We start from the raw sequence: 13,664 nt of genomic DNA on the forward strand, positions 1-13,664 counted from the left end.
CACCGCTCACAAGAAAACTACAAGGACCATGTTTACTCTGAATGAGGATTCGTATGTCATGAAAGCAATGAAAAAACCGCAGAAGCTAATTTCGGAACCTAAACAACTATCAATTATAATGGACTTAAGTTTTATTGACAAAAAGTATATGTATGTATATTGAGTCCAATGAAACCGACTGTAATTGATCTAAAGAAAATGTGTCGAGTGCGTTTCTTATATAGGGGTGTATTTTTAGTAATTTTGAGTAACAATCGATAATAGAACACACGCGTTGTTCTAAATCGAACGAACGATGGAGATTGAACACGTGTGCTTCTGAGATATTGCACGTTCAGCAAAATACCACACTTAATTTACTTTCTGAGGAGAGTCCTTGTGAAGACGTAAATTTTGAATATCTTCTCGTCGTAACGTTTCGCGTCAAGTATCATTTCAGTTTTAACCACTCGCCTGTTTTAATAGCACCAGAAACTCGTGTCTCGATTGCTGAGAGCTACTGAAAATAACGCTCGTCGAAACAACGCGAAGAAAAGTTTATGAATATTTAAGATTATCTACTTTTGACGTCTTCGTCGTGTTGGAAGTTTAGACTAAACGAGCAGACGAGACGTAGCATAATGCTTGTCACGAATGCCAGGCGGCAACCAAAGTCTTAGACTGACTTGCCGAAATTGGGTTAATGTGATTAGATGAGAACTGGTATGGAAGATTCCAGATGTTTGGAATAACCTAACTCAGAACGTGAATGTTGTCATAAAAAAGCGACTTTATGAAGATGAGGACACACTTGCTTCATGATAGTTTAAGAGGTATTCCATTTATTAGATTAGTTCAAGTTTGGTTGTTGTTTTTTCTTGTAATCACACACGACAATTCTTCTTTTCTGTGATCAATTGATCAATTTCTGAGAATGAAGTATCTTCTCTAATCATTCGTCTTACCCAAAAGTAAGTCACAGTCTCACAACTTCATAATCGGGTTCTTACAGTAGGATATATTAATTATGTGCTGCTAACTAGAACCAGCTCCAACTCAAGTTCCGTATTTTCATACTCCTTTATAATTTTATAGACTAAAGGTGCATATACACAGAGTGGTACGCGGCACTTGGTTTTTTTTTAGATAGTTTTGCATATGCAAAAAATGTTGGCACGTCTAATCTGTACCATATCACTCCCTGGAGTGTTTTCGTTGATCTTTTATCCTTGTATTGACTGTGATCTATTGCGGTGATTCAAATATTTGAAGAAATGTAGGAGAAATAATAATATCATACGAATTAATAATTACATGAAGACACGCCTATCACAGCTAGAGACCACGAGCGCATCCCGCGCAGCACTTGTGTGTGTTCTTACCATAACTATCATTTTCTTTCATATTTTTATACCGATTGCATTATACCCACTTACATATTCTTTTCGAATAATCTCTATATTTGTAATTTGGTCTTCATTGAATACTTTTCAGTTATGAATAATAAATCAATGATACTTTTAATTAAAAGCTTTTATTTAGCTTAACTTCCATATTTGGGGCGGATTGGTTCACTTCCGATCGTCAAATCGATCTAAAATTTCGGCTAACTATGTATTCTCTGCTTGATTATTTTTGAAGTTGATATTTTGTAGTTAATTTTACCTACCCATATACATACATATCTAATATATCTACTTTTACACTAAGAAATTATACTTTTCATTAAAAAATTATAATATAATATACTGCTTTAAAGATCAGCAAGTGTTATCTGAAGTTCAAATGTTTTCTAATCATTTTAAAAATATCACAAAATCGCTGAAAATATGTTCAAGAGGTGTCTTTATCCGTATACAATGACGTTAATAAACCCGCAGTGTGTCTGTAGGACTTCCCTTTAATCTCATGCAACAGACCAGAAAGCTATATAACGTAGCTGTTTTGCTTGGCGAACATTTTATAGATTATTTACCAGTCATGGTACATCACAGTAAAATTCAGTTAGTACACATTTAACACTGTTACGCGTAGCCATTAATTGTTTATTACAAAAATAACCAATGATGTCGGTACACGCATTTCAAATGCAATCTCAGATGCATCTGACGTATTTAGACGTATGCCCATATTGAAGACGTTTCTTTCTATTTCTGTCGCTTTTTTTTTTTGCTCTCGAATACTTTCTGTATGCTCTTGTAAGCGACTAATTAAGTTAGGTGAGTGCCGAACGACCCCAAACATGCCTAGCAATTCAAAGGAATGCATATTTTAAAACAAATCTAGCATCCCTCGCATTGAGGGCGTGGTTGAGTGCTACTGAAGATGGATCGTTTGAGTTTCCCTCTTTGAGACGAGAGGGGGACGATAAATAAATACACATTAGACGGTAAAATAATATTTTCTCGGATTTCATTTTGAGCAGTACTACTGTGCATTCGAGATTTATGGCTCGAGTCGAGTGATATATTGCACATTGAATGTTAAATACATGTATGTATGTGGGTACTTTTACATACTTCATTTAGATCAATTTACTTAGTAGTAGGGGAAGGGGAGGGGAGGGTCGTAACCTAAAAATTGAAGATAATTGAGTTTAACGCTTCAATTGGCGTATCAATTGGTCGTGAATCATATTGAGACGTCAAGAAATAAACGCAACCCAATTTATCTTATTAATTGTATGTAGTTGGATAGATCTTTGTGGTTGAAAACCTCACAACATTCAAAGCAATGCTCAATAATCCAAATAATAATTAACGTAATAAATCGACGATTCTGAAATATGTATGTACATATGTACATCTAAAAAATGGGCTTTCTCTTATTATATGACAATTAATATTAAAAAAATGCTGTCCAAATATCTATATTGCAAAAATAATGCTTTATATGCTTTTTTGCTTTGTTAACTAATGAACAGGTCTATTGTTATTTAAAGAGCACCAAGTCAACGCCGAAACCCACTCCTGTCATACCTAATAACGAGTTGACACGATGCGAGTAGCTTGGACCGAGTAAATTTGAACGCGGTCCAACTTACTTGGGTCGGATGTCAGCGTTCAAAAAATGTTGGATCAACTTTCGCCACGCTACTCGAATCATGTCAACCCGGTATAAATTACTTTTATAGCTTAGTATCATCAAACAGAACTATGTATATATTTTCATTTCAAGTCATATCGTAGTTCACTGGTAAGCCATTTTTTACCAGTAGAGAGGTCAAGGGCAAGACTCCAGTAATATTCGGTTTATATACTATATATACGCTGTGGCAAGATCTGAATGGTTATTAAATCCAGATCGACCGTTTCCTGTAGAGTTTGTCATTTTATCTAAATTAACTGAAAAGATCTTCAATCAATGTGTTTTATTAGTGATAACTAATGGATATGAAATTTGGATATTGAACGCCAAGTTTCTACACAAAGTCCAATGCATGCAAATAAGTATAAATCGCTGGCATAACGAGAAAAGACATGAAACGGAATACGAGGGTGAGAATTATGACAAGTATGTATAGTGGTTATAGTATTATATTATTCTAATTTTAATGTAAAGCATAATAGGAAAAAGAGCTCAAAAACCTATTTACAATTCTTATAAATGCTCATAATTAGAGGTAGGACCGGAAGCGTGCCGTTCTTTGTTTATTGTTCGTTGTGCATTGTTCATTTTTATGGTGAACCTTTGTTAAAGGTTCGCCGAACCTTTTTTTTGCACTCTAGCTTTGTGAATAGACCCAAAACGCCGTGATTCCTGGAAACAGCACGCTCTCTATCCGCCCTTTACTCATAATTAGAGGTAGGATAGTCACAGTGCTATCCATTGTTCGGCAAACCTTTAACAATGCATTTACAACCTTTGAACAATACACGGCCCCCTCAGGCTCCGATGACTACTCATAATACATCTAATAATACATAATATTAATTAAAGATTCTCTAAAGTCGACTATCTAAAGCAGATTGTGTTTAGGTCATTTGTGTTTATACCTGAAGGGTATAGTAGACATTTTTGTCGTAATCACCGAGACTCTTCACATGTCTGTTCGAATCGTTATTAGTGATTCTGTTCTAGAATCCACTGTTTACTTTGTTAGTAATGTCTGTGACTAACGGAATATTGTTTAATTTGAAGATTTAAAAGGTTTAATAAGCTATAAAAAGCTCACATTCTTGCAAACGAGCTCTATTTCTCACGCTACTAAAGTAACAATGTTTGAAATCGATGGACATGCATTATATAAATGAAATTGCCTTTTACACAGAAGCTTTAAAAGTGCTAATTGAATAATGCGTCAGCGATGTAAATTGTATAATAGAATGCATACACGTGGAATATAATAATTTGAAAGTAAAATTAAAATCTCTTTGAAACGTTTAATTAATCTAAAACGCGCATGTGTGAGATCGATTGTGTCGGAAACCCTTCAAGAAGTCCTACGAGGGTCTTCAGCACACTCAATGAAAAAGTTTTCAGTGTTTTTAATTAGCCGCTCTCTGATCAGAGGGACCACTGTTCTTCGCCCAGTATGCTGTGGATCGCGTTATGGTACGCACGTGCTGTTTACCATGGGAACGATTCCTTTCAAACGAGAGCTTTACATTCGTACTTCGACATAGCTATGGATGGGGTTGATGTGTTTTGGTTGTTTTGAAATCGTAATCGAAAATGGATGTGGATCATGTGTCGTACATCTTCGGCAGCTTCTCCCGGAGGCGGCAGGGTGAGGAAGGTGGCTCGGTCAAGAGGAAGTCGGTGGGGGCGCCAGGACCTGGAGATCCAGCTGCCGAAGGGCGGCTTCGCTGCGCCCTGTGCAGGCGCCACTTTGTCGAGCCCAGAGTACTGCCCTGTTTGCACACCTTCTGCACGCGCTGCCTTCTCAAGCTGCGACTCCCTGATGATGTCGTCGGAGCACCCTGGAATGTCGAAGATATCTCAGATGGTATGCCGTTTGTAATTTTTACCTCCATTTTCAATTTATTTTAAAACAAAATGGACGACTGTTGCAATTCTTATAGACTATAAGGCATTTACAATAATGGAACAATAGACGGCGCGCTTCCGGTCCTACCTCTACTCATAGTGCTTTTTATCAGCTACTAAGCGTTGCCATATTTGTTTTCATCTATAAACGTACATACATACATACCTGACTATTGCATAAGGGGGGGGGGGGGGTAGGAGATAGCATTTACCCTCCCGCCCCTTTATGTTCAGGTTTATTTGGCCAGTTCATGAATCTTAATCAAATCTATTGTTCGTTACTAAAACTTTGGGCTATCAGATATTGCAACAAGTTCAAACATTTCAATCAACAGCTTCTTCGAAAAAAAGGTTTTTAAAAAACAATCACAAGCTGGCCAACTTTTGCCCCCCCCCCCGTTCCTTGTAAAAGCTGAAATGAACTCTTGTATAATGCCAATATTCAGGAACAAATTTCATTACTAAAACTTGTCTCCTTACCCAGGGACGTATCGTGGGCATAATAAGCAAGTAAGGCAGCGCCTAGAGGCGTCAAACCATAATAATGAAATAATTGTAAATTTAAATTATTATCTTCCGTTTATATTTTACTAGTGGTTTTACCCGGATTCACTCGGTATTTTTAATATAAACCGCTTAAACATGACTAATCTAATAGTAAACATTACTTATATACAAAGTCTCTTTCGAAATTATATACATACATATTAGATTACAAATTAATTTTAATATTACAATAAATGGGTGACCGTGAAAAAGTCGAAAATATTCGTTTATCATGCAGACATATGAAAAACGGTTAGTTATACATATATCAGTGGCGTGCGGTGAAACTCTCTCTCCCCCCCGTCGTACATCCTCACTTAATTTGCGCGAGCAGGATACAAGAGGAACAGGCTTTTCCTCCCGTATTCTGCGCGCGCACATTAAACAAGGCTGTATGACAATAATCTACTGTTAATACGTACATAGTTAGAGTAAATACATAAAGAGAGAGATAATTTCACCGCACACCACTGATATATATATTATATATACATAGTACCGTTTACCATGCACCCTTTTTTTATCTTTCGACTTAAGATCTTTCGATTATCGGTCTTTGCCTTCCGATATTTGCTTTTTCGATCTTTTCACTTTCGGTGCCTTGAGGTAGACCCATAATAAATACATAAAAATGAATAAAGAAAAATAATAACAATAACAAATTAATGACCAATGTGACCTGACAGGTTGCCCCAATACATACGTCACACCAGTCTTACAAAAAAACAAGAACAGTAACAAACTAGCAATCATTCATCTCATTCAAATAATTCGTCATTCAAGAATGGACCACCAATCCTCAAATTGAGATCATATTGATTACTTTCATTTAAACATATGATATATATATTTAATTTAAAATATCTACTTTTAGTAGTATAAATATTATTATTTTTAGAAGAGGTGGCATTTCAAAGTTCGTCTAAGGGCGGCACATAGTCTAAGGACGTCAATGGCCTTACCCTAGGACCCAAAATGTCATATTTTCTGTGAAAATGCTGTGTGCCAAGGATCTGGGATATTTTTTGAGTGCTATCTAAAAATATATTTTTTCATACATACATTCAGCAATTTCACCCCTTCGATTTGAAGACAGAAATTTTTTAATAAATTTTACAGGTTCTAGACAATTTAAATTCATAATAGCTTGTTAAATTCATTTGCTTAAAGAATATAGCCATAAATATGAAAAGTATATATTATATATTGTACTATAGGTTTGAGCCTTCATCATTCATTTTTTCGTATTTCAGAATAATTTGCTTCGCGCGTTTATTTTGCTTTTAAAATATAGTATTAATTTGCTGGTTTAAATATTTATAAATTCCCTCTCGTTTTTCATACTGTCGACTTGGGGTTGCAACTTGCAAGCCATCCTTGACAAGTTTTAGCCAATTTAGACCTAAATAATTAAACTCAATTCGTCGTAAAACCGTTTGACTTCTCGTGTTATATTATACTACTACGGTTTCACTTTCAAAGAAGACTATCAGCTTTCGAGTTGTTTATTTTATGTGATTGTTTCGAGATGAATTTTATTTGCGGCCGGGCTGAAGTATCTTTCAGAAGCTGCTCTTGTATCTTTAAGTGGTTTTTCTCGAGAAAACACAAAATTAAATATCGGACTTAAGTTGAGTGACGTGTAGCGTTTTAACCGTTGAATCATCTACGAATTCTAAAGTCGTGTTTCACATCCGAAATAGACTGATAATAATGTATAATTAAATACGAGAAAAGTTAAGCGGTGGTTTATTCTGCGTTCAGCATCCATCTGAAGATATGTGTAGGAGCGAATAGGATAAATGGATAGTACTTTCTGTCCATCTTTAGCTTTATGTATGATTGACGGTCGTTGTGCGTCTTTCAAGCACTCAATGATTTGTGTTTTCGTTAATGTAGTAGAATTTCTTTCAGTTGTTTTTTCAAACTTATCAACAGCCATTATTCTTTCGAGTTACTTTAATTGTATTTTTTTAGTGGGAAATGGAACTGAGGAGATAGATAAACTTGTGACGAGAGGGTTGGTATAGAAGTTATTTTAAACATTTTAAAACTTGGTTTCAGGCTAAAATTACACATCACAATACATATACGCTTGTTATTAACATCAAAGGTCTGTTTATTTGTTGGGTAGCGCGTACAACATCTCTGCACATTACAAATAGAGACGATCATACATACATTCGTATGAAATTACCTTTAAATATCTATTTATTTGTATTATTCAGCACTGCTCGTCAACAGCTCGGCACAGCACAGCATGGAAAATACTACTTCTATTCATACTATACAGCACCGCCCGTTTTCGGCACACTCGTACTCGCAAGGCAAAATCGGCTTACATATACATTAAAGAGCGCGACGATACGGTGCAATATTGCTTGCAACATATCTTCGAGTCAATATTGTCACAATATGACGTTTCTGAAAATATTTATATATTCACATGCACGCTTTTGTTAGTACGCGTGCACTCGTCACTATGATGACGTCAGGTCATGTGTGAATTTCTACAGTGGCTAAAGAAAACCGGAACCGGTTTCGGTGATATGTACTGCTGTATAATATGAATAGATCGTGTCAATTACTGCTGTTACGGATACGCCACGTACATATTACGGAAGATATTGCTGCTATTTACATGCAGTTGTTGGTCTGTGCTGTGCTACATAGTTTAAATGAAGTTTCTGATGAAAACAAAAGCAATTATCAAGTTCTTTATCCCCAAGTACTCAAATATGCACATTTTAAGGATGATAAAATCTTCTGGTTTAGAGTCGCTGATGGAGAAGTACAGTGACCGTGAACAAACAGTCTGTCTGCTTTTTTATAATGTTCCGAGCATTGAAAGGTGATTGTTTTATTTGTCGGCTCAGGGGGCCATATGGTTCCTTTTTTAGATGCGAGTGTTTTTATCCCTGTTTATTTACAATGTCTGTGGATAAAACAACTTCCTCGGATGCTCCTGCATTTTGATATTTCACAGACGGACGTTTCCACAACTGGTTCGTAAGATTGTGGCAGCAACAACAATGCAACCTGTCTTCATTGGACATTACTTAACTTCGTAACACAGATGAGAGTAATCAAATATGACTTATCGGAATTTCAGTGTCCGTCAACGGAAAGGCTGAAGAGTTGGGCTCTCGTTCAGGATCTGGATCTGCCGGATCGGGTTACGAAAGTGAACCCAGGGAGACTTCATCGGATGGAAGTTGGAACATACAATACCATTCGGCGAAATCGCCGAAGAAAAACCCTCGACAATATGGCATTTATAGTGTTAAAGTTTGTGTTGAATTTGTGGTTGAAAGTGGTTTATATATACATAAGTTGAACAATGACACTGTGAGTATATTAATCCTTTTAGATATCCGGTAAAACGATTCAAATTTTGGTCTGCCCGACGTGTTCGTCAGAGAGCAAATTGCCATCTGGTGGAATATTAGCACTTCCGCCGAATTTCGTACTGCAGCACAGGATGTTTGTGGCTGCCCTCAACAAGGACACGTCGAGGATGCTGTGCGACGTGTGTACTGCTGATACTCCTGTAAGCATAAAATTAATTTACACAGATCATAAACGCAAACGGGTTACCCAAAATACACTTGGAGATTGGGAACTTTGCGGTTTGTCTTTGTAGTAATAATATATGTACATATGTATGTATAAACATATATTATTAATTTAACTTTGTTTATAACTAATTTCCATTTAATAATATTGATTATAGCATTTCATACCTGAAGACATAATATAATTGTATTTTGCTATTAAATTTAGATTCTGCGTCATAAGTTTCTGTTTTTATTATTTTTTGTATCTGCTCGCCAAAAAATAAACAGTGGGGTATTTTTCATTGACTTTTCAATTTGGCAAACGACAAAAGTGATTTTCGAAAAGCGAAAACATGAAAAAAAGCTCACTGCCTCAATTGTTTAGTCAAATTTATGGAACTCAAGCAGATGAACTACCAAATTTTTCGGTAAAATTCTAAAATTAAATGCTACTCAACTAAACGTCATGTGTTGTTTTTTTTTAGATAGTTTTGCACATTAGATTATTAGCTTGTTTTCGAGATCACTCCTGCTACAATTCTTCTGTTCTATTTATCAAGTTCAGTTTTATCAATCAGTTTCTGAGAACGGCATACCTACTGTAATCATTACTCTTACCCAAAAGTAGAACAAGCTTAAGTTTCATATTTTCATTCTCTTAAAATTTTGCAAGACTAAATGCGCAGACACACAGAGTGGTACGTGGCATGTGTTATTTTTTTAGATAGTTTTACACATGTCAAAAACGCTGATCTATGCTATGGTACCCAGGCCAAAATTCACCCCCTGGAGTGTTTTCGGTGATCTCATAGCCTTGTATCGACATGTTTGACAGTGATCGATATCGGTGATTCCCATATATCAAGAAATGTAGGAGAAATTTGTCGAAATAATAAAATCGTACGAATTAACACTAACCTGAATTAGCGCCCTTCCCAGTTGGAAACCACGAGCACGTACGATTCAATGTGTTTGCGCCTTAAATCTGTATTTGTATTCAAACTACATATTCAGATCTATAGATCCACCATTAAATCTATGTAGAAAAACAACAAACAGTGATTCTTAAGATATAATGATAATAATGACAATATATGTACGTATTATAGTTTATTCCTACTTGTATTTTTCTTACAAATATACAATGATATTCTTGGCACACTTCTTATAATTATTTGAAATAATAGGAAATCATAAATAATCAACCACATACATATTTAAGTCTCATATATACATATGTAAATAGTATTTAAAGATTCATGTATAAATTTCAAGTATGTATGTTCTTAGCAGGAAGAGTGAAAAAAGATACTTTTTTAGCATTGTGATCCGACACACGTGTTTTTAAAGAAGTTGAAAAAAAATAGTCCCAGAGGCGCAATAACGGAGTGTTGACGCGTGACTTTAATCGACCGTTAAACTGTTCTTAAAATGCACCTTCTGTCATGCACATTTTTAGGGTTGAAAATGGGCAAAGAGAAAATTTTAATATGATGATGGAAACGGATATGCAGTTGTGTGAAAAGCTGTTTTTAATTTAAGAAATGTACTACCCTTCAAAAAAATATACTGACATATTGACAGATTTAAGTACCATATGACAACAATTTATTAGTAGTATTTTCACTTAACGACGATATACATATTTTAAACACTGCATTCGGTAGATTTTTAATGCATAAGAAACAAATGCATGTATGTACATTGGAACTATATGAGTGATCATTAGTTGTAAATATCTTATGTTTTGTTGTTTCGAGTATTTGTAATTGTTTATATCAAATACGCTATCATGAGATAAAAATAGTGTATACAACACAAATTAAGTAGTCAAATAACCAGCAGTATAGCTCGGAGGTTGCGTTGATGTTAACCATCGAGAGGTTCCCGGGTTGCCTCAAGCCCTAGGTTTGAACTGAATTGAATAACATTTATTCGTAGTATTTCTGCAATGCTGCTGCTCAGACTTAGATATTCGTGACTTCAAGTCGATCGTTTCCTATCAGATTTTGCTAATTTATCTTATTTCATTGTTGAAATGGTTTCTCATCAAATTGGCAAACCATCCTAACTACCATTTGTCACCACTATTTGAATATGATTTCAAATTTATAATCTACTAGCTGAACCCGTCATGCGTTACAATGCCACAATAACGCAAGCAAATCCCGTTCCCGTTTCTCGATGTGTTTCGATAAGTGAATGCTTCAGTTTCAAATTAATACTTAATAATCAAATTAAATTACAGTAATGATAATTTGTCGGAAAAACGCCACCAGCGAACACATTTGAAATTATTGCGTTTCAATACCACTCATTTCATGTGTCGCTCAGGGGTAAAAAACCTGTAGTGACATCATTGTAAAATATAGATTTAAATATCACAATTTTGTATTACAGGCTTCTACAAGATGTAATACATGCTTGATATCATTGTGTGGCGGATGCAAGGATCAGCACGCTGTTCGTCGTCATGCTCTATTACCCCTGGCTGATGCTGCAAGAAAAGGTGCATTAACTCTTCGACGACAACCTCTTTGTCCTAGGCATCCAGAATTAGAATTGAAACTTTTCTGTACCACATGCTCTCAAGTAAAATATACATCATAGTGTAATACTTTAACATGTACATTCATGGATAGTCTTAAATTATGTTTTACTTTATTTATTCAGGTAATATGCAGGGATTGTTGTTTAGTTCAACACAGTGGTCATTCTTTCGATCCAGTATCCAGAGCAGCAGAATCGTACATTAGAAGTATAAGAGAAGCCGTTGAAAGAGTGAAGCCGGTAGCTAGACAGACGACAACTGCTTTAGAAAAATTACAAAGTGCTGGGAAACGCATACAAGTTAGTACACATTCGTTATAATGGAAACAAACAAAGTAAGCGTTGAATTATTTCGTTATTACTTTCAGATAAAGAGTGGTATGGTTCAAGACGAGGTCGAGCAATTTATAGAATCGTACATTAGAGCTGTTGAAGAGCACAGGCAAACTTTGCAATTGCAAGTAATGAAGGCACGTGACGTCAAATTGCAAGCAATTGCGTGCCAGCAATTGGAGTTGGAGAGGCGAGTTGAGAATGTCAATGACGCTGTCCAATTCGCCGAGGATATCTTGGCGGAAGGGACCGACGTTGAGGTGTTGAGCTTTGTAGGGCCATTACTTAAGCGCTTAGAGTGGTGTTCCAATACTGAAGACCTCTACGAAACGAGAACTTCAGAGAATTTGAAACTCCTCAAAGAAGAATTGTCTTTGCGGTGTGGAAGCGGAGATTATCAACTCTACGGTGTGATATCGACTCAATGTATAGAACCACAATTTTGTGTTGTCCACTTAGATGGTAAGTTAAGAATTATAAAATCCTTCCTGCTAATGATGAAGTATGCAAAATATTTTAATTACATATATACATAAAATGATTCATTAATATATGCAGGTTTAAGAGGTGCTCGAATAAACCGAACACAAGAAGTAGTAATAGAAACGCGAGATTCTTCAGATCAACCTCTATGTCGTGGAGGTGAAAGTGTAATTGGATTCTTGAAGAAACCTGGAATGAGACCTCGTCCCGTCTCCGTCCAGGATCAGCGTGATGGAACCTACATGGTAACATTTGTGCCGGAAGCACCTGGCAACGTACAATTAGCGATCCACATCAATGGAAAACCTATCAAGGTTCATCTCATATTCATACATACACACATATTAGTTGTGAAGTCATACTGAATTTGGGTTTCAATGTTTTTAGGGTAGTCCTTTTACGATTCCTGTGCGAAATTTGCGTCCACACACTGGAAAGTGGCACTGTTGCACGTTTTGTTCAAGCGGTGGTAGCAAAGATGCGGAATGCGCTTGCGGAGGGCATATGGTTGGTGGTTATCGTGGTTGCGGTCACGGTCATGATGGTCATCCCGGTACGCGACATTGGTCGTGCTGTGCTAGTACTCAACATAATTCAGACTGTGTTAGAAGCGTTTCGGCGATTTATCAATTCTCGCTCTAAGCTTTTATAATTATTATGCATGAAGTGTGTAAAATTATAGAAAAAATATAAAAGACATTTTACTTTTTTGACCATCAATAATTGGAAAAAATTTATTTTCTTTTTGTAAAAATTTTTAATTTGTACTAGTGAACACTATTATGAATGTAAAGTTAATAATGTCTGTAATGGCCCATTTATATGTTTACATGAATTTGAATTGATGTTTGCTATCGTAATTGGGTCTAAAGTTCCTTGAAAATATTTAATTTTTTTAATATTATTCCAATTTATGATTATGTGTACTAAATATGTATTATTTATTAAATCTTTAATTTGTTAAGTCGTATATTATGATTTCATACTTTAGTTAAGAAAAACCTTGATTAATCCTTTGAATTCTGACCAACGCCGATCGGCGTTTTGCTGATAAGTCCATAGGCTTGCAGAACGCCGATAGGCGTTGTAAATTTTGCATGTTGAAAGTAAACAAGAATACTATCTGCTAAGCCTTTAAAGGTAGTATTGAAAAAAAATGTATTGAACATGGGTCGTGTAATCCGTGTCGTTGATTTGTCAACGTTTATAAAGACTCGCTTACCCCGG

At 35.7% G+C, this 13,664-nt stretch overlaps 1 protein-coding gene across 1 annotated transcript; it reads left to right on the forward strand.

The window, feature by feature from the left end:
- The first annotated feature begins 4,653 nt into the window (after positions 1 to 4,653).
- On the forward strand, positions 4,654 to 13,405 carry LOC143914608 (E3 ubiquitin-protein ligase TRIM45-like). The gene is made up of 8 exons (XM_077434883.1): positions 4,654 to 4,927; positions 8,627 to 8,802; positions 8,885 to 9,064; positions 11,472 to 11,663; positions 11,745 to 11,921; positions 11,990 to 12,416; positions 12,513 to 12,751; positions 12,825 to 13,405. The coding sequence occupies exons 1-8, from the start codon at positions 4,654 to 4,656 to the stop codon at positions 13,077 to 13,079; spliced, it is 1,920 nt and encodes a 639-aa protein (XP_077291009.1). The 3' UTR covers positions 13,080 to 13,405.
- Positions 13,406 to 13,664: the final 259 nt, after the last annotated feature.

The sequence above is a fragment of the Arctopsyche grandis genome, chromosome 7 (assembly GCF_051622035.1).
Source record: "Arctopsyche grandis isolate Sample6627 chromosome 7, ASM5162203v2, whole genome shotgun sequence".
NCBI classification, from domain to species: domain Eukaryota; kingdom Metazoa; phylum Arthropoda; class Insecta; order Trichoptera; family Hydropsychidae; genus Arctopsyche; species Arctopsyche grandis.

Bases quoted from the DNA above. Each gene is read 5' to 3' on its own strand.
- LOC143914608 (XM_077434883.1), top strand. From the start codon at position 4,654: ATGGATGTGGATCATGTGTCGTACATCTTCGGCAGCTTCTCCCGGAGG. The intron at 4,928-8,626 runs GTATGCCGTTTG...TCGGAATTTCAG, and splicing joins TGTCGAAGATATCTCAGATG to TGTCCGTCAACGGAAAGGCT. The intron at 11,922-11,989 runs GTTAGTACACAT...TATTACTTTCAG, and splicing joins GTGCTGGGAAACGCATACAA to ATAAAGAGTGGTATGGTTCA.